Here is a 26,499-nt window from a genome sequence, read left to right as displayed (position 1 = left end):
AAGTTTCATACCTGTCGTCTTAGTTTAGTAAGTTTGGACGTTTCAGTTTGTAAAGTCAGTAAAGTGGATGGTATATATGTATCCAGGTTACAGGCTTAGATTCTGCTCACATGCTCAAGTCTGAACATGTGAGCAGGTTGTCCATTCATTTTAATGAGACTCAAAATGTTCCAAATGTAATAATTAAATGATGTAATATGAAATAAGTAATGAGATGAGTGCAGCATACAAACAAAATCTTTAATATAACCATGACATGGTGAACGAATTCAATAAATCTTTGAAACTCATCTCATTCTAATGAATTATTATTTCAGGTAGAGCTGCAACTAACACTTTTTTTCATTCATTCATTAATCTGATGACTATTTTTTGATTAATCAATTAATAATTTGGTCTCATTAAATGTACAAAAATAATGAAAAATACCCATCACAGTCCAACATGTCTGTGATTTGTTTTCTCTGACCAACAGTTCAAACCCCCCAAATAATATTCAGTGAATGATATGCAACAACAAAAAAAGCAGCAAATCCTAACATTCAAGGGGCTGAAACCACATTTGATATATCCGGTTGAAACATGACCTTCATGAGAAATGGACTACCTGTCTTATCTGTCAATCGATTAAAAAATTAATTGACTAAATATTGCTTGTCTCTTCAGTCACATAACTGACCCTGTCAGTTATGTTTGTCATGTTTGTCTTGTCTTGATAAAAACTTGAGATGTAGAATTATGAAATGAAAATCTTTGGAACAAAATGGCATGTGAAATAAAACAGCTGAAATTAAATAAAAATGGCCAGCAACAAACTCTCTTTGTGTTAAAAGAAAGAGGATGAAATAACATGTAATATAAAGAAGCTGAGTTTTAAATATATATTGGATTATTTCATAATGTCCTGGTTGCATTAAACATTTTGCCTGTTGTCAATCACACAATTATTTCATAACGTCTCATGTATTTATTTAATTTTGAACACTTTGGGGCTCTATACACATTATGCCTTGAAGATTAATTTTAATTTTAGAGTCTAAAAATGACACAAAGGTTGTGTCTGTGCAATCACAGACGTTTAGTTCTTCTCTGCAGACAAATGTGATTTTTAGAGTCACAATTATTGTTTCGTAGGCAAAGAGGCAACCAGGGTCCCTCTCATCTTGTACTTTTTGCAAATCTCAGTACATAAACTCTACTGCCTTTATGTTTGAGCCGTCCTGATCCCAGGACTCAAGACATATGATACAGCATAGATTAGGCCAATTTCTTTCAGGTTCAGCTGCTGAAAATTAAATAATTTCAGAGCAAAGAAATTTTGTCTCACAGGCAAATGTTTTTATTTTTGCCATCTTTAATTCCCATGACTTAAATATGGAAAAACGCAAGAAAACAAAAAAAGGGAATAGGTAACCAATCACTTACTAAAGAGATTTGGTGTATCAAGCATTGCCATTGTTAACACTAGGAATGTGTCCTTTATGTACATGCTGGCTGTTTTGATTTACTAAAATAGTATTTACAGTTTCTAAACATGGACATCATATCATACTCATTGAATACAAATATATATAATTTGTATTATTGCATACAAACTAATAGTTCCGCAATAGCAACTGTTTGGACAGCACTTACTATTTGAGTGAGAGGAGTTGCCGCTGGTACTGGACATTTATGAGACACATGGAATGCAAACACAAAGCGTACCTTGCCATGGTACAGAGGAAAACAGTTTTACGTCAGAATCAGAGTTTAATCTATTGCATTATTCTTTCATTTATTAAGTATGTCAAACCTTTGAGAGAATAAAGCACATCATTGTCACACATAATTATGAAAGGGTGAAAACAAAAACCTCAAAAGGTAAAGTCCAAAGAGGGGCACAAAAAAACAAATCCACAAAAGTGGCTGGTGAGGATTGAGAAATGGTCCCATGTATAGATGTTTCTACTGTCTAAATGGTCAGTGATAGTAAACGCAGTGATGGTTGCAGAGGGTGCTTTTCAGACACTGATTTCAGTCCACCTCCATCTCTTTTGCACCAGGCTTTGTCTGCTGGTTTCCCTTTGCGTCTCCCTTCCCTTCTGCTCCTTGCTTGGCTGTCGGGCCATTATGAGCTCCACTGTTTTGGTCATTCACTTCGGGGGCCTCCTCCACCGTGGGCTTCGGCCGGTTCATCACTGGGTTACATACGTTATCCAGTTCCTGGTGAGCAATAAGTGTAGAGTATGTCAGCAGATTTCATCACAGCTACCTGAAGGAATAATACAATCTTAAATAGTCATTCACATACCTGTATTTTGGCAATGATGTCTGCTACTTTAACAACGGGATCTTGAGTTATGGCAAGTTTGCTCTGTGCATTCATCTTGCTATTCATCCAGCCCATGCTTTCATTCACACACTTCTCCACAGTGCTCATTTCCTCTGCGCTCAAATGTAGGTATCGCTCATCCTGGGAGAAAGTTGGTGACAAGAAACATTCATTTTAGAGGTCTCTACTTCATTCATTTCTACAACATAAATAAATCCACCTCTATGGTTCTATCTATGAAATAGTGTTCATATGACACAAACATTTAGAAAGTCAGATAGACAGCCACGATTCAGCAACAGAACAGAAGTTTTATTATGACACTTAAAGAAAACAATCTTTAAAACACACTATTTCATTTTTTATTACAAAGCAGCGTATCACTAGATAAAAAGGATTTACCTTCTGCTTATAGAAATCCACAAACTTCATGTAGAGTTGCAGTTTCTTTCCCAGCTCCTCAAAAGCCCTCGGCCTGTCCTCATGTTCTCTGTGCCGATCCTGAATGGGTTGACCCAGCCTCTGGAAAACAATACAGTTTATGTTAATGCTGATAGTTCATGTCACTTTCAAAACTTAGAAATATTTAAAATGTCTTTCGGTTAAGTTGTTAAGCTTTTTGTTTCAAGCTTTTTCTAGTTTGTAAAATCTGAAATTGAAAATAGAAATTTCCTTGATACAGATAAAGACAAACCTTGAGTGCATCTAGCTTCTCCTCATAGACTTGTTTGGGTTGGTCCTCCCCATCCTCATACAGCCAGTTCTCTGTGTCCTCCAGCATCAGCGTCAACCGGTTACCGTCCTGTCAGTAAGGGCAAAACATAAAACAAATATTAAATACAGTCATTTTACAGTACAGTCGCACAGGTTCTAAATTACACTACCCTTTACTACGTCAAGGTGAAAGTATCTAAGCGAGCACCACTTACCTCCTCTGTGATATACTTCTCATAGATCCCACACAGTTTGTCCCGCAGATCATATACATACTCCTCCACAGCATTTTTAGCATCATTCAGCTCTTTCACCAATTTGTCCTGTACAATCATCTGACGCTGTGAGGGGGGAAAAAAACACACAAAAAATATTCTTCTAAGGGTCAAAAAATAAGATATGGTATCAGTCACAGAAGTAATAAAATATAATGTAATCCAAGTAGAATCAGAAAACTGTGACATCAAAAATGATATTAAAAACCTTTCTGACACGGTGTGTTGTGGTTTACACAAGGATACCGGTTACATGAGAGGGTATAGATTTGGAATACTAATTATATTTTCACCAATAAATATGTTGAAATGGGTGCACTTTTTTAAAGATAATCATTCGGCCTGTAAAGATTCAGAATGCTTGGTAATTACAAAATTTAATTTAATCTCAAAATCATATAAATCATAAATCAGATATTAAGATCTGAGCTGCGTGTCTAACGGCCTAAAGACACAGATCTAAAACTGTTACATTTACCTACAATAAAGTCATTTAGTTATGAGAACATTGGATTTGAACAGCAGGCGATATGTGGAACACACAATCCCACCAAAACACAGATTAGGCCAATTAGTAACCATTAAACAAACACTGTGGCTCCCTCTTGAAACAATCAGCGCTTAGAAAGTGCTAGAATGAAATAATGGCAATAGTAGTATTCTTTAAGCCACCATGGGAAACAATCACAGATGACAATAGGACAAACACAGCACATTATATTATACATAAATCAAGGGTTAACTCCTCTCTATCCAGTAGTGCTCAGGTAATCAGCGTTTCAGTCTGACCATGACTTTTCCAGTGACCATCAGGAGCACTCACCTCATAATCCACAAAGTTGTTAAGGACATCACTGTCGAGCTGTCGAATGTTGTTGGCCAGGATGGGCAGATCAACACTCTTCACCTTGACTTTGGGCTTGCTTGCCCCCGCTGCTGGGTCCTGCTTTTCCCCAGAGGCACCCTCCTGGATTCGGAAACCAGAAAACCAACCATTTTTTTCTAGGAGGGCATTACTTATTTTTAACTGTCAAATCTTCTACATATAAAATAATAAAAGAAGAAGAATCATTTTGTAAAAGCACTTATTCATCTCAGGAAAGGCACGTCTGAAAAGTGAAAAATGTTTTTATTTTGTCTGCATTTTTACTATCAACACTGATTGATACAGACAGGAAAACACATGATACTGATATTGGTTTAAAAAGAAAATAGAATGACATCCCTAAAATTCGAACCCATCTGACCTTACTGCAGGAACTGTTTTCCTCGTTCTGCTGATCCCCCTGACTTTGGCCTTCCTGGTCCACCTGCATTTTGGTCTGACACACAACGCACATTCAGCTTCTTTTAATCAAGCCAGATTACATTAAATACCACAGTATTTGACATCTAAATTATATTTTAAAAAGCAATAGAAACAGTTACTGTACATTACACAAATTTATATGATCTTCTAATAACTAAACTATCTAAACAACACTGACAGCCTGACTTTGTCATCACTACAGCAACTGTGGCAAAAATCACCTCACCTGATCCTCAGCTCTGCCTTCATTCTGCACCAGTGGCTCAGAGTCAATTTGCATGTCCTCTCCCTCTCCTTTCTGCTTCTCAATCAGAGAAGCGCTGGACACACTGAAGATGCCATGGACATTGACTCGCACTTTGACCTTCACCTTAGAGCTGTCTCCATCTGGCTGTGGAGCCACATTCTGTACTGAAAAACATCCTGGGAACAGATGGAAACAAAAATTAGAGGTCTGTTTAAGATCTTTGATTACAGGTCCTCAACATAATCCCTTAACGGACAGACAGACATAACGTAACTGAGGTCGCACACCCTCCACACAAGTCTACGCGCAGACAGGACCCATCTGTGGGACACTGTGACTCATTCCTAATTACCATCCAGGTTGTAGATCCCTCCAGGGACACAATGGGCCACCTAGAGAAACTACTTAGGGCACATGCATCAATCACCTCTCCTTCTGTAGACTCGTGTAGCTGCTAAAAGCCAGATATCCTCATAGTTTTACATCCTAAAATCTGCAGATCTGCCTCTGTGTGGGCAGAACTCAGGGAGGACTTATCAGTTGGTCACTAGCTGAGTGCAGAATGGGAACCAGTACCTATCCTGTGGTCTGGGTATGGGAGATCTTGAGGGCTGCTGTAGAAGGCTTCAAGGTCAAAGGGCTCCTTCTTGTGGAAGGTGATCACTTTAGAAAACGGAGCAGCATGATTCTTACTGAACACCTCACACTCTCTGCAAAAAAAAAAAAAAAAATGCAGAAAAAGTAAAAGCAAAGTCAGGTTGCGGAAAGTCAACACAGTCAGCACATCCTGTATCTTCAAGCTGGCTGACCTAGCTTGATTTACTATGTGCAGGAATGACTACAGAGAAATATATTGTCTTGTTTTGTGTAGTGTTACTGTCTGATATGGCTCATTAAGTGTAAGAGTGTCAGTTACCCCAATCCATCCTCTGTTGGTGTTTTCCAGCGAAGAGTAATGGGAAAGGGAACCACATCAGTGATGGAGAACTCACGCACCTTAAACGCTGGAGACAAAATTGCACACTACACCCATACAATCAGCACACACATCGCACAAAGGGCACATTTACTGCATTATATATTGTGAACCACAGAAATTGTATACAGTGCCTGCACTGGTGCATAATATTAGCTATTGGTGTCAGAGTAGAATCGTACCTGAAGTGCACAGCCTCTCGCTACAGCTTCGTCTGCGTTGAGTGTGGTACTGACGTCTTTGCAGAAAAATTTGGCGATCCTCTCTTTGATAGCAGGGATTCTCGTGGCTCCTCCAACTATCTCCACTGCGTAAATATCATCCCGGCTTAGCTCTGCCATAAAAACACACAAGAGACTTAGTCGACTCTTCATTTATATATTATACAAACAAGTAAATTCAACCAAATTTGAGGTGCATACTTGATTGTTCAAGGGCTGATTTCAGAGGCATTTCTACTCTCATCAGATATTGAGAACACATGTCTTCAAACTGGCCCCTGTGGATTACAAGTGAAGGAACAAAAAACAATTACGATACTACACAAAAATGTTCACAATTGTGATACAATCATTGTGAAGAAAACAACTGAAGATATTTCGTACCTGTTCATCCTGCTGGAAACATCGATATCATTCATGAAGCACTCTATGTTGAGGGGCAGGTCGGAGGAGTTGGCACTCATGAGCTTCTTTAGTTTCTCGCACTCCTGGTGCAGCCGCAGCAGAGCCCTCGGGTTGTCCCTCACATTGAGCTTGTACTTGCCCTTAAACTCCTCGCAGAAGTAATCTACCAACGCCTCGTCAAAATTGCGCCCACCGAGGTACAGGTCGAATGCTGTGGCAAGGACCTGACGGACCAGATTGACACTGAGCTCAGAGTTTAAAGTTACATGTGCTGAGTATGGATAGAGACGGAAAAAAGATCAAATGCTAACCTTGAGTTTGCCTTTGTTGAAGGCCGTGATTGAGACCTGGAATGATGAATGTCCCATGTCCACAAATACCACATTTCTAGGCCGCTCTTCTGGAGTAGGAAGGTCCTGTTTGTAGATCCCATAGGCCAAAGCCACTGTTCATAAGAAACAAGGTTGTTTTTTTTTAAGTAAAAGGTCAAACCAAGTGGTGAAGTACTGTCTGAACTGTGTACCTGTATATTTTATTGTTATGGTAACACAAAAGCTGAGTGTCCTTACACCTTAGTCCCATGGCCCCATTCCAGAAATTTCACTATCACCAATTCATCCAGGAACACTGACCTGCTGTGGTATCATTAATTAGCCGTAAACAGTTCAACCCTGCGATTTGAGTTGCATCAAACACAGATCGTCTTTCTGCATCTGTGAAGAAACTTGGGACCTGTAAGACAGTGCATGAATCAATATGTTTCATGGAACTACTTTGTGAATTATGTTGATGATTGTCTGTCTTCCCTCACTCACAGAGATGACACAGTCCACCACGGGCTTTTTCAGGGCGCTCTCTGACGTCTCCTTCAGCTTGGTGAGTAGCATCCCTGTGATCTGCTCGACTGTGAACACTTTGTCCTCGTCCAAATAACGCACCTGTACACATTATATAATTAGGACCCTCAGGGCTAATTAAAAGGGAGAGAGTAAAGCATATTAATCATAGAGCCAATAAGTTGTTTGGAGATGAATTACAGCAAAAAAAACAAACATCTGTGAATCCCACTCACTTATCATGGTCAGTGTCATGGCTGAGTTAAAGGAACAAAGGTGTGCAATGACAGCAGAAAATGGTCAGGGTCAGAGAGAAAGGGGGAACACACAGAAAGCAGTGAAACAGAACATGCTAGACATTTGTACAGTGCTTTACCTTAATTCCAGTGTTTCCATTGGCCAGCTTATGTAAGCCATAAGGCAGTTTGGGTTTTTCTGCTTGGACAAATGGGTCATCAAATGCCCTGCCGTGGAACTTTTTGAAGCCATGGACTGTATTTTTGAAGTTAGTTATAACCTGCGATAAGAACATATAGTTGATAAAGACGTGTTTCATAGAAGTTGCTTTGTAAATGTGAATTGTAAGAATGATGGACTACAGTGACAGTATTTCAATGTGTAATGTTTCTTTTATTACAGAAATAAGACAAACTGCTGATTGCTGACAAATGGATGATCTTACTTGACTCTTGGCTGCATTTCCAATCATGCGGTTTTTGGAGGCCAAAGACACACAAGCCCTTGATGAAAGACAAACACATCAGCAAATTAGGGTGGCTACAACAGAAATAATCCTGTTAACAGATGTGGCAGACAAAGCACAACTGTAATTGACGGACTGTTGCAGACAGAATCACATGTCGTGTGATGATGAGAGGCAGATTTCAATCAAGCAAATTTCACAAGGGAGTCTGAGGAAGAACCACAAACTAGGGCAGTGAGACAGAAGAGTTCACCTTCAAAAGTTAGCTAATCCCATCCAATGAATGGATACATAAAAAAGCATCACCTACTAATCTCATTTAACTCGTCTCTTAGCAGACAGACAACAAAATCATTGTTGTGACAAAGATGAATGCTTCTGTTCATACAGGGTTTAGGGATCCATTTCACATTGGCAGTCACTCCCTAGTTTCACCTTGCCACAAAAATATCCCTTCTCACTTAAAGGTGCAATGCTCAGCCTCCTTTCCAGCTGCACATCCGTGTTTGCATGATGCTGCAGCACATGCATTTCAGTTTGCATGCAAAATGTCCCTCCAGAAACAGAAATTTCTCAGTATTGTAATATGAGTTCATTCATTATATCCTCTATAAATAAAACAATTTCATTTGGATTAAAATCACGGTTATTTGTGGGCTGGTCCTGGAAGGCAGCAAGGATGAAGCTTTTATGCAGGCCATAATAGACGCACTGTCGCCATGTCATGTCAAAACCTATGTACTCAGTGCTCTTCTGGAGCACACAGTATACTGACATGTTAAAATGCTACATAGCCTTGTTTAAGTTGCTGATCACGGCTAACTTTGAGGCGCACTGCGCAGCACCAAGGTGATTGTCAGGAGACATGTCAAGCTGTCTGTGAGAAGAGAGGGTCACTTCATAAAGCAACATGCGACATTTTGACCTACGGTAACCTGCTGTGACGGTGAATAAACCAGTAGTTACAGGCCTCATCACCATCACCACCACCACCACCACCACCACCAACATCCCCGCGGCCTCTGTGCCGTCACCGCTCAGCCAGTGCGCCTCCAGTCGCAAACATTGCGTAACAAACGCACAGCCAGACCACAATAAACGGTGATGATGTCTGTAAATATTTGTACTTACGGTGTGCATCTGTCACTGTATTCATTGGCAATGGTTTCAATGCCACCGCTCCTCGCCACAGCGATGTAACAATTTTGGAAACCCACATCAATGCCTACCACTGACATAATGAACGCTCTTAAATTCACCTCTTGCAAGTTATGCTCCGCAACGACAGCACTTGACACTTGCCAAAAAAATAATATATATATATATATATATATACAATGACGGTATATTCCAAAATGAAATGTAATTCAGCGTGTCCCTTGCTTTAGGAATATACGAGACAGCTAGCTGCGGGTGCACTAACTGAATTACTAGCTGTTATGTAAGTCAAGCTGTTTATAGCAAACTCATTCAGAGTAATCCCGGGCAGCAATGATGTCCAGAGCGGATTCTCCCACTCCTAGGCGGCCCTAACATCACCCAGCGGCTCTGACAGAGGATGATCCTTACGCCCTCCCCCACACGACTATGATTGGCTGCGTCACACCCACTGTCCTTACGTGATTGGTGCCACAACCAATCGATAACAGAATAATCTAGAATCCCCTGGAAAGGAGACCGTAGAATACGTCACAAGCAGTGGCTTCACATACATTTTTGCCCCCAATTTAACCTGTCAGGTAGAGTTTCTCCGTCTATCCCGCGTCCTCCCGCACCGATGGATACACATTACTGTAATATCTGTTGAATTAGCTTTACAGATGCCCAATTAATATGTGGAGCTTGCAAGGAGTGCTACACAGTTTGAAAGAAAATGCAGCCTGAAAGCTCTCAGCCAGGTAAAAAGTCCTCGACATAGTAACACAGGTGTGGTCTGACAATTTCCTATGAGTAAATGCCCCTTTCAGAATGTTACTAAAATACATAATTTATATTTTATGAGAACTGTTGACAACCAGAAATATATATATATATATATATATATATATATATATATATATATATATATATATATATGATGCCAATTGCTCTGTCACTTTTGTATTGTTTTTATTTTTATATTTCATTTTTATTGTTGCTTCTTCTTAATGTGTTTTTAATCTCAATTTGTCAAACTGTGTACGGTGTCCTTGAGTGCCAAGAAAGGCGTCTTTAAATAAAAAGTATTATTATATATATATATATATATATATATATATATAATGCTGTAACATATTTCATAAATTGGCCAGATGTTTTGAATGAAAGTTTATCATCTGTAAAGTAACAATAACTGAAGATAAATGTAATGGAGTAAAACGTATGTGCATTATTTCCTTGGGAAATGTTGGAAAGTGCAGTAGAAAGTTAAAGACAAATACTCCTGAACCTGAAAATTTTTACTCAATAACTGTAAACGCAATTAGTTAATTTGATTTGGACATTTGAATCCATAGGCTACATAAGAAGTGGCAGACAAGGGCCAGGTCTTAGAAACATGGTTGAAGTGTGAAATTCTATTTTGCAGTTTCAGGAAAATTAAAAAAAAATGTCTGGTAGGCCTTGATATTTCAAATTAATCTAAATTTCAACTTAAAATAATTCAAATTTCCAGGAGGTTTGAGAATCTAGAAGCTAGGCAGATTACTTAAAGGTAAAGGGGAGAGAATTGAACAAGAACAGGTGTGTGTCTCTAGTTGCATATAATGGATTCTCATGGACCATGGTTAATTTACAATGCTGCACTTTAAACAGGTTTTAGAAATGGTGGAGAAAATATTTAGATCAAGTCGACTACTTGCACAGTCTCTACACAGGCATGGTCCACCAACATGGGTGTTTTCACAGCCTTCCACATCAGACCTCTTCTCAGGACTGTGTGGCTGTGCATAGATTGTGCTTGACTGGCATCTTCCTGACTCTCCAGTTATTTTTATTGTACAGAGAGGAACAATTAACACTGTAGACACAGGACTTTTCACAAATTATAATTTGACATAGGCCTTGATGTAATTCTCCTGTCATTAATTTTATTACTAACACCTGGGCTTTTCCTGTTTGGTCTATCTGTTTTTACATTTCAGATTGAAATGTAAAGGATATATTCAATTATTATTACTAGGCACAGTATAATTAGAGGTATATTAAATTAGAATTTTAGTTGTGAAAGTGAAGGCTAATTAGTGATTTCTTGATTTTTTTTACGGGTCAAAAATGCCCCATAAATGGTTAAATCTTTATGTAAAATCTTTATTATGTTAAAATAGTTTACCATTAAGACATTTTGTACTGACGGTGTCTGGTTGGATCTCAGCCTCACTTGAACATTTGCTTCCTTGCTGAGGAGAAGAGGGACTGACTGTTCCTTCATGTTCGTACTCAGCCCGACGGGCCTGGGAGCAGGAAGTGCTAGTTGACCAAACTGAGCTAACCAGCTAATTTTAGTCAGATAGTTTAGCTCGGCATTTAACTCGATTGTCACAATGGGGCTGTTCGGCAGAACACCGGAGAAACCACCAAAAGATCTGGTGAGTACTGACAGCTGAAGACTAGGACTGTCTTCTTGTTTTGTCCATAGTAAGAAAAAACGACAAAGCCTTTAGCTAACCTTGCTAACGTTAGCTGTCAGTGTAACTCAGCTTCGTTCAAACTGTTGCTACTTTTTGCTAGTTGAATAGCTGACGTTATTCTTGTTAAACAAAAGACAACACTCCCTGTCACGTTAAACTGTGTTATTTCTACCGTTTCTAACGTTACAAGTTTGTTTATACGGCTCATCAGCCGACCGGTCAGTGTTATTTTGGCGTGTGTATTTGAGAGATAGCTAGTTAGCATACAAGCTAGCACAAGTATGCTGTCAGTCAGTGTAAACAAACCCTGATTTGGTTCGCTTCAGCTGACATCATGATTTAGCTGTTATACATATGTCATACATTGTTTTGGTCTAATGTTCCACATATGTTGAGACATTACATGCATACTGTAACTGTTAAGGTAATAATAATGCAGCTTGTAACAACACAATGTGTCGTTTTAGATCAATGAATGGTCTCAGAAAATCAGGAGGGAAATGAGAGTGATTGACAGACAAATTCGAGGTAAGATACAGTCAGCATTTGACACTATCAGAGAACGACTGTAAATATCTAATAGATAGATAAATAGTATAATACTCATTAAGTGTGTATTCAATTTATAGCTCTACTTCCATTCAGTTTCTAAATCAGTCTGAATTTAATTTAGCAATTAACTATTTGAAAACAAATGGATGAAATAATTACAGTAATTAGAATATCTTGAAGCAAAACCTCAGAAGGACACTTTGAAATTAAAACACATTGAGTTGACATGACAACTACTGAGTTATCTTATTGGCCAGAGAGGTGTCAAATTAAATAATTCCACTAGAAAAATATAATTATTAGAGGCAGTGTCTCAGTACAGTGGTAAATCTGAACTGTTGAATAGTTAACAAATGAATAATTATACAATGCAGTCTATGCCCTAATAAATAAATAGATTTTTTTTGTGTGTGTGTGTGTGTTGTAAGTAATGACATCCCCTTGTGTTTCAGACATTCAAAGGGAAGAAGAAAAAGTTAAAAGATCCATCAAAGATGCTGCCAAAAAGGGCCAGAAGGATGTGTGTGTGATTCTCGCAAAGGAGATGATTCAGTCAAAACGAGCTGTTACAAAACTTTATGCTTCCAAAGCCCACATGAACTCTGTGCTACTCAGCATGAAGAATCAGCTTGGTGAGTTTGAGAGTACAGCAGCTGGGTCATCACACAAGGGAAAATCTTAAATTCTTTTCTTTCATCAGTAGAATACTCTGCACTTTTATCAAGTTGATGTTCTTCTCAGCACTGTCAGTGAAGGGAATGTATTTGTGTGTTTCTAGCTGTACTGCGTGTGGCCGGGGCCCTGCAGAAGAGCACAGAAGTCATGAAAGCCATGCAGAGCTTAGTCAAAATCCCAGAGATTCAGGCCACCATGAGGGATCTATCAAAGGAGATGATGAAGGTCAGCAGCACCATCCAACATAAATAGAAATTTACAGTCAGGTTACTACAATAAATGTAACTCTGCAGCTGACTCAGAAAACCTTCTACCTTTGTTTCTTTCAATGAAAAAGTAGTTAAACCATGGCATCATGTACACATACTCATATTTCAGGCTGGTATCATTGAGGAAATGCTGGAAGACACATTTGAGAGCATGGAAGATGGAGAGGAGATGGAGGAAGCAGCAGAGGAGGAAGTTGACAAGATCCTCTTTGAGATCACAGCAGGTAAAGAGATTTGTTAAACTAAATGACAGTTCCTTGTTACTTTCTTATTTTATAATAAGGCTTTGATGTCTAACATCTCTAAGAATTTAAGGCTGAACCGCAGATTAGAATATACCGCAAATTGGTAACATGGAAACTTTGTTTCATGATCATTTTTGCTTTGTTAGGTGCCCTTGGCAAAGCACCAAGCAAAGTTGTAGATGCCCTGCCCGAGATGGAGCCACCTGGAGCCACGGCAGCTTCAGAGGATGAATCGGAGGAGGACATTGAAGCAATGCAGTCGAGATTGGCAGCTCTGAGGAGCTAAGTTGAACTGCCACTGTGGTGTTAAAGTCACTTTGCTCAATCCATAAAGGACAAAGAATTCTGGTGCAGGGTTTACAGTACTGAGCAGCCTCTGTGCTTCATATTAAAATTATTATTTCACATAATCAGTTGGGGTTAACTTTGTGCTATGACATTTAATGACTTTAAAAATGTTTTTTTTTTTTATATAGAATGTTTGGTTTACTCAGCCAGAAGAAAAGGTGTTTTTGTTTTTTGTCTTTTATTATCAGGGCATAACCCTTGGTAAGTCTTTATTATCCAAAGTCAAACAGAAGGTTTAAGAAAGTGTATATAATGTAAGTATGAAAAGCCTGCTGTGCCTACAGTGTTTCATCATATTCTTCTGTCCTAAGTGATGGGCTGATTGGTGGAGGTACAGGGGTATTTATGATCCAAATAATTGATTGAGTAGCTGTTGATGGAAGCCACCCTGACATGAATCACATCCTAGATTACTATTCAGCAGTAGTTGTAATCTCTTAGAATGCATTTTGTAAGCAGCAGCTGTTCTGTTTACGAATTCTTAACCTGTATTATATGAAACACTCGAGGTGATGGGTGGATTTCTCTTTTGATAGTTAATTTTCTGTACAGTCAAAATGTGTGTATTCTATATGTGGTCATATGTGAAATACACTCATCAGAAAATGCACGCACACTACCCTAAGCCATTCTTTGCATTAACATTCTGCTTGTTAAATGTTTGGCTTTGTTACGATTGAGTTCATTTTCAGCAGGAAGATGCAGAGGAAATGGAAAAGTTGGTTAGTGCAGAACCTATGTATCGTGGAAGTGTTGCTTGTGTTACTTTTTCTATGTGAAAGCGGAAAAAATAATGAAATAAACTTTTAAGAAGAAAGGTTGCCAATAAGAAAGATGCATTACATCTGTTTTTGCTCTGTGTTGATCACACTAACTTACTTTACACTTAGCCCTTCAGCGTCACAATAAACACTAAATATTAGGTCTGTTTTTTTGTTAAGCTTTTAAGCAATAGCACACTCTGCAGGTTAGAAACTGTACTGCAGGGACAATCCAATGCTGCGAACCACAAACATGTCTGACAGATGAAACAGTTTGCTCAGCTGCTCTGAAACCAGTAACAGTAAAGAGTTAAATGACTGAAGGGCTGCTTTCCATCATCATCTAGTCCAGTGCATGCAATCCACCAATAATCAATAATACTTGGGGTGTGACGCAGAAACTGTCAAATTATTCACTTCTGGCCTTCTTATATCTAACCTGTGACATGATTGGAGTATTACTGTACATCATGTTACACCTGGTTGATTTGGAGTCTGTATATTTTTTTTAAGGAGAAATGTAAACCTTTTCACTAGTGCATTTTGGGCCACCCTTGTGTTGAAGCCATTCCCTTGGCTTTAAAAGTGACACAAGGATTAGATTTCTACCAGCCACGGCCCTCAGCAGCTTTTTGTTGTACTGTAACAAAACCTCGCCTCTGTTCTCAGGATCCAGTATGTAGGCCAGAGGCTGGACATACTGTAGCTCTAAAAGTGCAGGTGTTCACTAACCTGTGACCAGAGGTTGAGAAATTTCAAGGCCAGGAAGATCTCACTCCTGAACATTTTTATTTAGATTTCAGTAGAAATCCTCTGATTGGTTTAGTTTTCCTAATACTCAAAAAGATAGATTAAACTCAGCTATTAAAGTTAATTCATTCATAATTAAGTGGCGTAAGGCCCAAATGCAATTTATATATTCAATGACACCACAGATCTGCAAAGGTAAAGGGGAGAAGGTGTCAATAGGGTCATTCAGGCCATAAAGGCATCATATCACATGTAAATACGCTGTGTGCTAGGGAGACTCGTCCCTACTCACCCGGCATGCTGGTTATCTGTGTTGTCTGTGCAATGCAACACTGCCATCTATGGATAATAGTTATGGTCCGCTCGCTGTTTATCCTGCATCACGTTGCTGCCTGTGTGCGTCCAGACGCTGCCGCCTGGACGCGCCTGTCATCTGGAGGAAACTCCTCCCCGCAGACAGCGCGTCCTGTCGCCTCTCCAGCGCAATGGTCTCCTGGATCATCTCTAGACTTGTGGTGTAAGTCGTCTATTTTTCTTTTCTTTTTTAAAAACATTTATTTCACTCCATATGCTCTGTCATAGCTTATATTAATAATAACAATAAATTGCGGCTCCTGGTCGTTGCGGGTATTTGAGCCGCTCATTGACGGTGCAGCGGCGGTGCGCTTTACAAGCCCCCGCAATTTTGTCTAATATGTAAGCAGATTCAGACGCCAGCATGTAAGGAGAGCAGATGTCGGTCTATTAATTTTTGACAGAGCAGCAGTGTGAATTCCACAGGATTGTACTTTGCCATTTCAGCAAGAATGCTGAGCTGGGCCTGTATAGACCTCTACTGTATTTCTAAACAGCGATCAGCAGGCTGGTACTCTTTGTGTTTATCATCTGCCCTTTTTTTTATTACAGACAAAGAGGTGACGTGATTGGTTGAGTAATCTATTATCATCCGTTATATGATAATATGAGTCAGATCTAGAAATCAGAGACATCTTTCAGAGGTAGACGCTAAAATGTCAGTGAGTGGTGACTGGACAGGAGCGGTCTTTGAGTGGGGCTATAATCTATGTTGATGTCCCATCTTGGGAAAAAAAAAAAAAACCAAAAGGGATGGGTCAGGCTTCTCAGGTTACAAAGCAAGTCAGCGAGTTATTCATGCAATAAAACATATTGGAAAGTATCCCAATGTGTGTGCTCATTGTTAGTTTAAATGAGATTAAACAGCAAGACCACATTTATTACAGTGGGTTATAGCTATTTTCACCTGCACAAAGTATGAATCAGCGCCATTACAGACGGTGTGGAGTATACCAACAGCAGGCCCAACCTCAAAATAGTGAGGCGATTAAATTTAGATTACTAGGTCTTATTACATTAGATTGGATCTTTGCAGCTGTGACTGTTCAAAACATGGTTATATCGAGTCATTTTAGGTCCATGTCTCCACGAGAGACCGTTTAGTTGTGTCGCCCAGAGCTGACACATTTGTTTTTTGAGTGTCCTTGTGTGTTTAAACTCTGTTAGAGAGCGACAGCTAGCTGGCCCGGCCCGAGTGCTGCAACATGATGTGGGTCAGTAATTTGATCAGGTCGAACTCACAGCTGTTGCTTGGCTGTAGCACTTCAACAGGGTGCTGTCTCTGTCCCAACACCCACTAGCACAGGTGTCTACACAGGAATAGAAATTTAAAGAAAAGGAAGAAAACACATGTAAACTAATTTTAACCTCACGCCTGGATGCTTGTTGCCTGGAGAGCTTGTGTAGCCCAATCAGCCATGGGAAAAATTTACTTTAGGCACGGTCGATTTGATAGATTCTTTCTAGAGGGAAAAAGCTGTTGTACATTTTCTGATTAACCTTGATCTCACCTGTCCACCTGTCCACTTCTGCAGGCTGCAGCTCAGAAGGCTCATAGATAAAAATGTATTGTATAAATGTATTCACAAATCTATCCCCAGTATGGCAAAATTCCAAACAGGTCTTGTATGAACTTACTAACATAGAGAAAGACATTAGACACCATAGCCCAGAACATATTTAACGAGAGTATAATAATATGTTTTCCATAATCATGATTTATTGCATTTAAAATCACTTATTTTAATGTTATTCATGCACATTTTAAATATCTGTTGGACTGTGTTATATATTTTGTTTCTGGAGCTGATGGGCACATTTTCTGTCTTTTAGACTTGTGTTTGGTACACTATATCCTGCGTACTCGTCTTATAAAGCTGTGAAATCGAAAGATGTGAGAGAATATGTGAGTACACTATTTGTATTTTATGAAATTATATTAGGCTGTGTCATTCTCATAAATATGATTCTATGTGTATGTTTGTAAACTACTTTTCCCTGTTCCATTATGTTTTAGGTGAAATGGATGATGTACTGGATAATATTTGCCCTATTCATGACGGTGGAAGTATTTACAGATATGTTCCTTTGTTGGTAAGTGACCTCAGGTATTGAGTGTTAATGTGTCCTTCATGGAGAGTCGTTTGCCTCTTGACTACTGGGTGTTTATCACATAACATATTTCGTCACGGTCATGAAAAACTTAAAACGTTCCATATCATTATGTTTTGCCGCCATTCTGTGTCTCCGTTGCAGGCTTCCTTTCTACTATGAACTGAAGATAGCCTTTGTGGTGTGGATGTTGTCCCCTTACACTAAAGGCTCTAGTGTGCTATACAGGAAGTTTGTTCATCCCACGCTTTCCTCAAAAGAAAAGGTGAAATCCCTTCCTTTGTTGTCCCAGTTCAAGGAAAGGTAAAGATATTCAGTCTAGGCTGAATGGGTTTGAGACTAATAGAATTTGAGTTTGCGACAGTCTGCAGGACAGAGGTGCCTTTGTGTCAATTCACTTTTCCACATTAGCTGTTAAAAATGTGTTTGCTGCACAGGGGGGAGGAAATGTCACAGTGCTCTTCCATTTCTCCCCTCTCTTTTTCCTCCATGTGTGAGTCAGGAAACGGATAAGTGAGTTTTGTGGGGATCAAAAGTAATAGAATTAAATGATACAGTCAAGCAATTTAAGAAATATAGATCAACACAGCGTGAAATAAATTACACAGTTACAGTGAGAAATACTATGTTCACATGATTGGTTGTCCTTGTTTCAGGACATTGACGACTACATCTGCCAAGCCAAGGACAAAAGCTATGACACACTGGTGCATTTTGGGAGAAAAGGGCTGAATGTTGCAGCCACAGCTGCGGTCATGGCTGCAACAAAGGTAATGCAGACTCTGGGCATTTGTTTTGTAGTGACCTCGGGGTACAGAGCCTGTTATGTTGTTTGCTATTCACATAATGAAGTAGGCCTATTGAATAGAGCTTTGGATGTTTTTAAAGTAGAAGATCTAGAGGCCTATTATAATGTTTGTATCAAATTATTGATGTCCCTAAAATGATCCATGCTCTGAATATCTCACATTGCTGCTCTCACTATTATGAATACCTGGTGGTTTTTCTCTCCAAGGGCCAAGGAGTCCTGTCAGACAGACTGAGGAGTTTCAGCATGCAGGATTTATCTTCCTACCAGTCTGACTCCGATAACACTGACCCCGGCACTACGCAGTCTGCAGCAGCACAGCATCGGACCAGACCTATGATGCGCAGCAAGTCAGAGAGCTACAAAGGTAAGGAGATATTATTTCACACCAGCACAAAAAATTAAAAACCTCTATAGTGAAAGACTTTAACCAACAAGCTAATAGTGTTTTAGAAGCATATTAAACCCATGTTGTGGTATTGAGAATATATAAATTTCATAATATATTGAGTTGATAAACATGAGTAACATACAGCCTGTTCACTCAGCCCATTAGCTATGAGAGTGCTATTATAATGTAACAACAGTGCTTGTTTGGTTTGTGGCAGACAGATTATCATGTAGATTTCTGTCTTCCTGTTCAAGCTTGTTTAAGCCAACAGATATTGTTCAGTACCTCTGCTTTCCTGAGCGGCCCCTGAACCTTAGTCCTGCCTTCCTGTTTGGAGCAGGTCAGCCCTCACAGGGGCTGCAAGGCGAACCATCCTGTGATAAAACTCACATGTAGCTGCAGGGATTTGTTCCTACTCTAACGTCATGTGAAAACAGTTGTGGTTTGTTTTAGTCTGGATTGAGTGTCATATATTTTTTTCAGATGATAATTACTCCTTTGTAGATAAAATTAGAAATTACATTTGGACACAACTTTTTATATTGGACAGAAATATCTGTAGATTTAAGGCACAGTTAACCTTTTTATTTCACAATGAATCCTGGTGATATTACCTCTGCTCGTATCTGCTGAATATATTTCTAAATTCTCAATAAATTAAAGGATAAATCCGGTAAAGGTCTATGTTTTTTCTTATTGTCAACAAATCCCAAAACGTGTTTTAATCTGTCTCTCAGTACTTCCTACGTCCTCCAAACCTTATATGAGGCTCTCAGCCACAAGCACTGTAGATTTTTGGAAACTTGGTTAAACCTGGAGTGACTGGTGAATTTGTTAGGGACTGTTTTCAGCTGCGTATTAATACATATTTTTTGCACTACTGATTGTTTATGGGGACAGGACAGTGTAGGGCATGCAGTGAAGGAACATGTGACTAAGTGCAGCGGCATGGCTCACTGATGTTTTTAATAATGTTTGGAAAATGATAGTGCTCTATGGCACATATCCGGCCTTTGGTACTTGTTAGTAGGGAGTTGATTGTTGGTTTTGGTCTCTCCATAAGATTTGTTGACAATAAGAAAATTATAGACTATCACCATACCTCCCAATTAAGACTACCGTAACCTGATAAACTCCATTAGAGCAGTGTTGCAACATGTGTGTTTTGGCTTGCTGCTGTCATTGCATCACATGGACATTATTCTGCAGATACTGAAAGAACAAAAATAACCTTGTTATGCTTGTTTGTGCTGCCACAAATTTGTTTCTGCCTATTATGACTTCCTAGTTGGTCTCTGCTCTGTGGTCTCCAGGATGATAACGCATTATCATATGAGCTTTCATAATCCCCACTGACCAAGATCAGTTGCGGTACCACAGCAATCACACAGAAAGCGTTTTTCGTTTGGTTCAGTAGATCAGAGACAGGATTTACATCTTGTTCATCGACCTTTTTCCACGGTACAGGACAGGATTTTGACATGACTGAATATGAGATGTTGGGGTTGGACCAATGGCACTCCAAGAAGTCGCTGTCTCAGACCATTTCACCTTCTGAGTCTGAGTCCACACCCATTACGCCCTCACTGACACCCCAGTCCAGCCCACCCTCCACACCCTCTCCACCTCCCACTCCCTCTCCACCTCCCACTCCTCCAGTTCCAGAGCAGCCAGTGGAGGTGGGTAAAGAGGTGCAGGCAGCGTTGAGCACTCCACAGCTCAAGCTGATTAAGAGGAAGGCTCCTGAGGTATACCGCCTCATCACCATGGCTGCTCAGCTGCTGCCTGATCTAACTGTCCCTTGAGAGTGGTGATTTACCCACTGATTCGCTAATTTCAATGGCTGTGTGGCTAAATAAATCATCATGGTCCAGTACTTTTGCAGTGTGGATTCTGCCTGCTAATAGGATTTCTGCACTGATGAACCTGAATCATGTATTAACTTTAGTGGAATTATTTTTCAGTGCAAATGAGTGTGTGCTCTTGCTCTTATGATGTTTTTAACGACTCACTTTTTGGAAATGTGGCATGGGAAACATCCAAACATGCTCGCCATGAATTACGTACCGGTGTATTTCACCCCTGATAGTAATTTCTACTTTTGATGTTATGCTAATTGTAATGGTTGTGCTAAACCAATCACTGGAATGAACTGGTATTCATTCATTAATTTAAACATCTAATATCAGTTTGTTTAGCATGGTGATGCCTAACTAAATGAAGCAGCACCGTTTAAAGGAAAATACCAGCAATATTATAAATTTTTCTTATTGTCAAACCCCATGAAAAGACCAAAACCAACAATTAATTAATCTCATTAACAAGTATAGTTTGTGTAGCCAAAGCCTAATGGCCAAGCCATGCCAATGGCCTTTGTTGTTTTCTAAACAATGTTAAAAACTCAGTGAGCAACATTATTGCAATGGCTGACATGTCCCTTTATTACAATGAACATGGGCACTGTAGTTTATTTTACATCATTCCAGATACAGCATCCTGTTGCACTGAATGTGTTTTAATCTGCAGCTAAAAATAGTCCCCAACAGATGCACTTCTTACACCTGTTTTAGCAATATTTCCTAAAAACTAAAATACCCTCCTGTTATAGCAAATTGTGAAATCATTTATGTTTGTGACGTGATATTAAAGATTTACATCTTCAGAAGGAACCATTGGGCCTGGAGCTGAGAACTACAGCCAAAGCTATAGAACTCAGAAAGTATTAAGAGATGTACAATGTGCTTGTTTTGGTTTTTTAATGGGATGTGTTGACAAGAAGTAAAATATAGCATAATGCCAGACATGTCTTTATGAAGTGTGCAACTGTTATTTGTTGACTAAACTCCCTCCTGCTTTTATCCTCATCTATTCTCCTTTTTAGCCTCCTCTTAGAGTCCTGCGGCCTCTCACAAGATCCAGGAGTGCTCTTTCTTCAAACAATGAAGCCATGTGAAACTGTCCTCAAGACTACTCCAGCTGCCTTGCTGCAAGAAGTAAAAATACCGAATGGCCAAAAGCTACATGACTGAAGCAGCCTTGCTTTGGAATAAGGTGTTACCAAAGTGACCTATGATGACCCCTCTATATATAGTACAGTATATAGCTTGTGGCTCATGATTAAATAAATGAGGTTTGTGACACTGAGATAGGAAAAATTAATGAATGGGCGCCATGCTGATAGACACTTTGAGTTTATGGGTTATTGAATATGTATTTATGTACAGTTTGTGTGAACTCCATCTTTCTGATTTGATGTTTTTATATATCAGGTTTGGGTAGGCAATTGCATGTGTGTCTTCCCAGTTATTAGTCCACTGTTTATTAAACAGAATGTATTGTCACTGGATACTACAGCTGGCATTGAGAACGACGTGGTCTCTGTTAGAGAATGTGTTACAAGCCAAGGATCAAAAGAAAAGGCAAGGCTGTTTTTGCCCATAATCTATCTGTTCTGGAGCTGAATTCTGCACTGATTAATTATGACATCAAGGTATTGAGAAATTGGTCAATTACCCCAAAACAAAAAAAATCGTATACTTTATATAAACTTGTACCTTATAGTGATGAAAAGTCAGACAGCTGTGGCAGACAATATTCTGTTATTTACCTCTCTATCAAAGCCTTAAAGAATAAGATAGCAGAGACATGAAAATATAAAATGTCTAAACACGTGATATGACAATTTGTAACACAACTATGTTCTCATTTAACAATCATCTTTGCACTATGTTTAGAATATAAATAACTTCCCTCAGTACTCAATGAAATTGCCAAAAATTACATGAAACAGAAATCATTATAAATTAGTAGCTGAATATTATCATGAATAATTTTAGTATCACTATTATTCATTTCCTCTGTGGTAAAGAAATTACTTGTTTAAGAAGTAATAACACCAGTATCAAAGATAAAAGTCATCACCACAAGAAGTTTTCTCAGTGGAGCAGACTGTTTTGACAATCTACTGTTCAGTTTCTAAACACATTTTTTCATGTATTTGAATTATTTGGCAATTTAAGGCCAATTAGGAATATGTCTCTTTCAGCTGTAGCAGAGATAGATATGAATCATTATTTACTATATATAAACATGGTTCTTTTTCCATGTATGAAATCACTGTGTAATGTTCTGCTGTTAACTGAGCAACACTAAACCTAATGATCTTACCTTCTACTTGCTTCTCTTGTTCTTTAGGAATTCATGAGAGAGACTATGTTGGTTTGCAGGTTTACAAACTTAAGTTAAAATGTGTGGTGATGCATTGTATGTTTTCATCCTGTACTTTATTCACTGAGCCTGAATCATAGCAACATTTTACACAAAGTATCGATGTGTTGGTTGTTGATGGTTGGATTTACGCAGTAGATTTATAATTTTCATCATTGTATCATTTACGGTGGTTTGAAGTTTGAAACAAAAGCTTCTCAGGTACAACTGTTCTGTTTACACGTCATTCACTCTGATGTTGTAGATACACTTGTTATGCACATGAAATGTCCTTTTAATGGATAAATGAAAAAAAAATGAAACAGGAAAAATCTGATTGTGTTTCAACATTAGTATCAGTGTTAGTGTTGGAGGTGATTTCCTTCTTTCATGCAATTCATGCAAAGTAAAACTGAGAAAAAAAACACATTGCTAATTATTAGATTTGTATACTCGTGCTTAGACTGATAAACTCATCATTGCATGATGTTTGTTTTTAATTTGTATGAAAATTGGATTTCTTGAGCGATTTTGTGTGAAGCTGTTGGCCTCTTCAGATGCCTTGCTGGTGAACAATTACACTGCTATTTTTTGTCACTTTCAATTGCTTTATAGAAACAACATGAAATGTTATGACTTTAAGTTGGCTACACATACATGCAAATGATGTCTTATTTACTGGTAAATTAGCCACTTTGTCTTTATTCATTTAGAGACACCACTTACTACAGTAAGTTATCTTAAGCAATTTTGTTCTGGCAGGCCAGAATGTCAAATTACTTAAATATAAACCCGATTGTGAATTATAAACTAAAATCAGTAATGTGATGACATGATGGTTTATGGCTGTCAATTTATTGTTCCACTGGATTAAATATTTCTGTTTAAATTGATTTAGTCATTAAATATCAAGTAAAACTTTGATTGTGTGTTTAAATCTTTTTTCTTATTGTATCAAAAGCAAAAAAAATCATTTAAGACACATGACTTTATTACGTATATTATTATGTATATTACATCAAACAAAACAAGATAATACTACATGTATCAGCCAATTACAGTTTGAGATTGACCCGGTCATGGTACTTCAGGTATTGATCATCGAGATACCAGTTCCTCCTCTTCCAAAACGAAGTTGTCATTTTATCCAAAAGCTTGCTCTGTGTTTTGTTACAGAACACAAACTCCCTCAGGCGCTTTCTTCTGGCAGGTTTCTTCTTCCACAGTTTCTTCTGGTGTCCAGCCTATTTACACCCAAGAACAAGACATCGGATTGGCCACATTACAGTTTTTGTTTGGTGTAAAGAAAACATTCCAGTGTTTTTGACAGGTAACCGTTAAAAAGAAACATACCTTGCGTCTGATCCAAAGTCCACAGTGCAACCTCATGAACCTATCTGTGACAGATTTTACACTCTTCCTCTTCCCCTTCTTCACACTGTAGTACGTCAGACTTCGACTTGGCTGTGGAGTCAGACTGGGAACAAGAGCTGACACCCTGCAACAACATAGAGAAGCACAACCACTATTATTTAAAATACCTAATTATCCAAGTATTTAAATACAATGGAGGTGAATTAAATTATTTTTGGTACTCACAGAACTGAAAAATAAATAAATAAATAAATATTCCAGTCACCTGTTGGAACAATATAAAAACGTGCAGACAGGGATATTTTACTAATATATCTCTACCTCTCGATCTTGAGAGTTTCCTGTGTTTTCCTGTTCAAAACTGTGACTGCTTTCCTGCAGCCTATTAAGCTTTAATTAATTCCGTATTTTTGCAATTGAACTGCTGACAGCTTTGTGTTGTATAGGGTGATAGGCATACTACCAAGAGTTTAATAATACTGAAATCCCTTGACAGTACTGTGGATGTCAGCAGTCGTGGTCCCCCCAGTCCTTACCTTTGCAGGATGTTGTACCGCGGTGTCTGACACGCTGCTCCCCACAGAGGAGCGCAGACAGCGGCTGCAGCGGAGCTGTAGAGAGGCGGAGGCTGAATGAGGCTGGAGAGTTGACAGAGCTGAGGTGTCCTGGCATGTAGAGACGCAGACAGCGGCCTCAGCAGCCCTGTAAGACACAAGGACAACATGAAAACACGAAATGAGCCACGGCGAGGAAAAACCCTCAGTGGCGTCACTGTTAGCTAATGCTACTGACTTAATGTGGCTACTGTTCGTGCTAACAAACTACACGAAGCGCTCCGGCAGTTTTGTCCATCAAAACGCATAAGAAACTCTAAACATTAACTGAGGGAGAACAGTGAAATGACAAAGTTTGAATGTCAAATTGTATTACACACCGGACACCCTTCTCGCCAGGACGGCCGCCATGTTTACCCCTGAAAGCTGCCGTAAGTACGGAGTCCCGTTTGGACAAAACTCAACCTAGTACAGTGCGTTACCGCCACCTAGCAACTACTGTCTGGCATCAAAACAAAAATTGTGGTAACAAATCAATTTTAATGTACTCCAGTGTCCACTCTGTGTGAATGCCATGACTTTGAAGCTAACAATCTTGTATGAAACTCTCGGCTGTATCTATGTTTCTGCTCCATGGTTGTCACACACTGTAAACAAGTTTATCTGATCCTGCAGCTCTGCCATTTGTCAAACTCTCCTGCTGGATGTTTTCCTAATGTGGAAAGAAAGTGTTCAGTGCTGCAGGACCACAGTCTTGTCAGAATGACTTTTCTCTCTCTTTACTGTAGTATGGTAAACTTTGCATTATCCACTGAACAGATGTCATGGCAGACATGTTCACTTGTCATGGCAAGAAATACACAGGTACAACCCAGCAATACAAATTAATAATTTAACAGTGCAATACCTTCCTGATTTGCAGTCATCTATCTTACCATGTGTAGTATAGGGGAGAAGTGAAGTACATATAATTAAACTAGCAGTTTAACTACATTTTGCAGTAGCTTGCTGGCTGTACAACTACATTCATTGGTGTACCGCGATTCAAGTAGTTCCATTCCTTTTTTGACATGTTTGTATAGTTAACTACTGAAACTACCAATGATTTTGGGCCATAAGGGAATGTAATGATTTTTTATTTTAATCTTACCATTGCTTCTCTACTGTAATAGACAGCCACAACCGCAGCGAAGGCATGACCAGGAAATGCATTTGTCAGGGAGTCACCACCATACACTTAACCTTTGTGTAGTGCATGTGCAAAAGCCAAGGGTGAGTGTTGCTCAGTGGTCACACAGTGACAATGTTATCACAGATAAACCCTCCAAATCTCAGCCTGAGGAACAGTCCCCATGGCCATACTTGGGCAATTATTCATACTAAAACTGTGTTGGAACAAACAGTGCACAGTCGTGTTGTGTAGTTGGAGGCAGTTGTCACTGCAGATACTGGCCCTTCGTGTAAAAGGAATTATTTTGTTTCTCTTGGCTAA

General features: G+C 39.0%; 4 protein-coding genes across 5 annotated transcripts; 2 read left to right on the top strand and 2 right to left on the bottom strand.

Moving 5' to 3' along the window:
* Positions 1-226: 226 nt before the first annotated feature.
* Positions 227-9,509, bottom strand: hspa4l (heat shock protein 4 like). Its single transcript, XM_023412891.2, has 19 exons — positions 9,132-9,509; positions 7,980-8,037; positions 7,674-7,814; positions 7,277-7,399; positions 7,094-7,193; positions 6,773-6,906; positions 6,441-6,685; positions 6,258-6,334; positions 6,018-6,169; positions 5,776-5,882; positions 5,436-5,569; positions 4,839-5,035; positions 4,551-4,625; positions 4,127-4,270; positions 3,244-3,369; positions 3,009-3,116; positions 2,717-2,836; positions 2,294-2,455; positions 227-2,205 (listed from the first exon to the last, which is right to left on the bottom strand). Exons 1-19 carry the CDS (start codon positions 9,236-9,238, stop codon positions 2,017-2,019), a joined length of 2,499 nt encoding a protein of 832 aa, XP_023268659.1. The 5' UTR covers positions 9,239-9,509; the 3' UTR covers positions 227-2,016.
* A 1,898-nt stretch (positions 9,510-11,407) lies between these two features.
* On the top strand, positions 11,408-14,530 carry chmp3 (charged multivesicular body protein 3). The gene is made up of 6 exons (XM_023412889.2): positions 11,408-11,566; positions 12,076-12,136; positions 12,613-12,792; positions 12,939-13,060; positions 13,214-13,328; positions 13,496-14,530. The coding sequence occupies exons 1-6, from the start codon at positions 11,522-11,524 to the stop codon at positions 13,633-13,635; spliced, it is 663 nt and encodes a 220-aa protein (XP_023268657.1). The 5' UTR covers positions 11,408-11,521; the 3' UTR covers positions 13,636-14,530.
* A 1,044-nt stretch (positions 14,531-15,574) lies between these two features.
* On the top strand, positions 15,575-24,003 carry reep1 (receptor accessory protein 1). 2 transcript variants are annotated; one of them, XM_023412888.2, is made up of 8 exons: positions 15,575-15,725; positions 17,396-17,468; positions 17,580-17,656; positions 17,819-17,939; positions 18,331-18,444; positions 18,690-18,849; positions 20,341-20,552; positions 21,755-24,003. In XM_023412888.2, the coding sequence occupies exons 1-8, from the start codon at positions 15,694-15,696 to the stop codon at positions 21,824-21,826; spliced, it is 861 nt and encodes a 286-aa protein (XP_023268656.1). In that variant the 5' UTR covers positions 15,575-15,693; the 3' UTR covers positions 21,827-24,003. The 2 variants fall into 2 exon arrangements, with proteins under 2 accessions (XP_023268656.1, XP_023268655.1); XM_023412887.2 differs by having other exon boundaries at positions 20,341-20,621.
* A 49-nt stretch (positions 24,004-24,052) lies between these two features.
* Positions 24,053-25,492, bottom strand: mrpl35 (mitochondrial ribosomal protein L35). The gene is made up of 4 exons (XM_023412890.2): positions 25,388-25,492; positions 24,990-25,155; positions 24,433-24,577; positions 24,053-24,323 (listed from the first exon to the last, which is right to left on the bottom strand). Exons 1-4 carry the CDS (start codon positions 25,416-25,418, stop codon positions 24,135-24,137), a joined length of 531 nt encoding a protein of 176 aa, XP_023268658.1. The 5' UTR covers positions 25,419-25,492; the 3' UTR covers positions 24,053-24,134.
* Positions 25,493-26,499: the final 1,007 nt, after the last annotated feature.

Source organism: Seriola lalandi, unplaced genomic scaffold (genome assembly GCF_002814215.2).
Source record: "Seriola lalandi dorsalis isolate HSWRI2012SDOR001 ecotype SW California unplaced genomic scaffold, Sedor1 jcf7180002054491, whole genome shotgun sequence".
Lineage (NCBI taxonomy): Eukaryota > Metazoa > Chordata > Actinopteri > Carangiformes > Carangidae > Seriola > Seriola lalandi.
Note: the sequence above shows the minus strand (reverse complement) of the source record. Positions and strands in the feature narration are given on the sequence as shown.

Bases quoted from the DNA above. Each gene is read 5' to 3' on its own strand.
- hspa4l (XM_023412891.2), bottom strand. From the start codon at position 9,238: ATGTCAGTGGTAGGCATTGATGTGGGTTTCCAAAATTGTTACATCGCT. The intron at 7,400-7,673 runs GTAAAGCACTGT...TAATGTGTACAG, and splicing joins ATGGAAACACTGGAATTAAG to GTGCGTTATTTGGACGAGGA. The intron at 2,837-3,008 runs GTTTGTCTTTAT...ATTGTTTTCCAG, and splicing joins AGAAGCTAGATGCACTCAAG to AGGCTGGGTCAACCCATTCA.
- chmp3 (XM_023412889.2), top strand. From the start codon at position 11,522: ATGGGGCTGTTCGGCAGAACACCGGAGAAACCACCAAAAGATCTG. The intron at 13,061-13,213 runs GTCAGCAGCACC...CTCATATTTCAG, and splicing joins TATCAAAGGAGATGATGAAG to GCTGGTATCATTGAGGAAAT. The intron at 13,329-13,495 runs GTAAAGAGATTT...TTGCTTTGTTAG, and splicing joins CCTCTTTGAGATCACAGCAG to GTGCCCTTGGCAAAGCACCA.
- reep1 (XM_023412887.2), top strand. From the start codon at position 15,694: ATGGTCTCCTGGATCATCTCTAGACTTGTGGT. The intron at 17,657-17,818 runs GTAAGTGACCTC...TCTCCGTTGCAG, and splicing joins ACAGATATGTTCCTTTGTTG to GCTTCCTTTCTACTATGAAC. The intron at 17,940-18,330 runs GTGAAATCCCTT...TCCTTGTTTCAG, and splicing joins CGCTTTCCTCAAAAGAAAAG to GACATTGACGACTACATCTG.
- mrpl35 (XM_023412890.2), bottom strand. From the start codon at position 25,418: ATGGCGGCCGTCCTGGCGAGAAGGGTGTCCG. The intron at 25,156-25,387 runs GTGTGTAATACA...TGTGTCTTACAG, and splicing joins CCTGGCGAGAAGGGTGTCCG to GGCTGCTGAGGCCGCTGTCT. The intron at 24,578-24,989 runs GTAAGGACTGGG...ATGTTGTTGCAG, and splicing joins CGGTACAACATCCTGCAAAG to GGTGTCAGCTCTTGTTCCCA.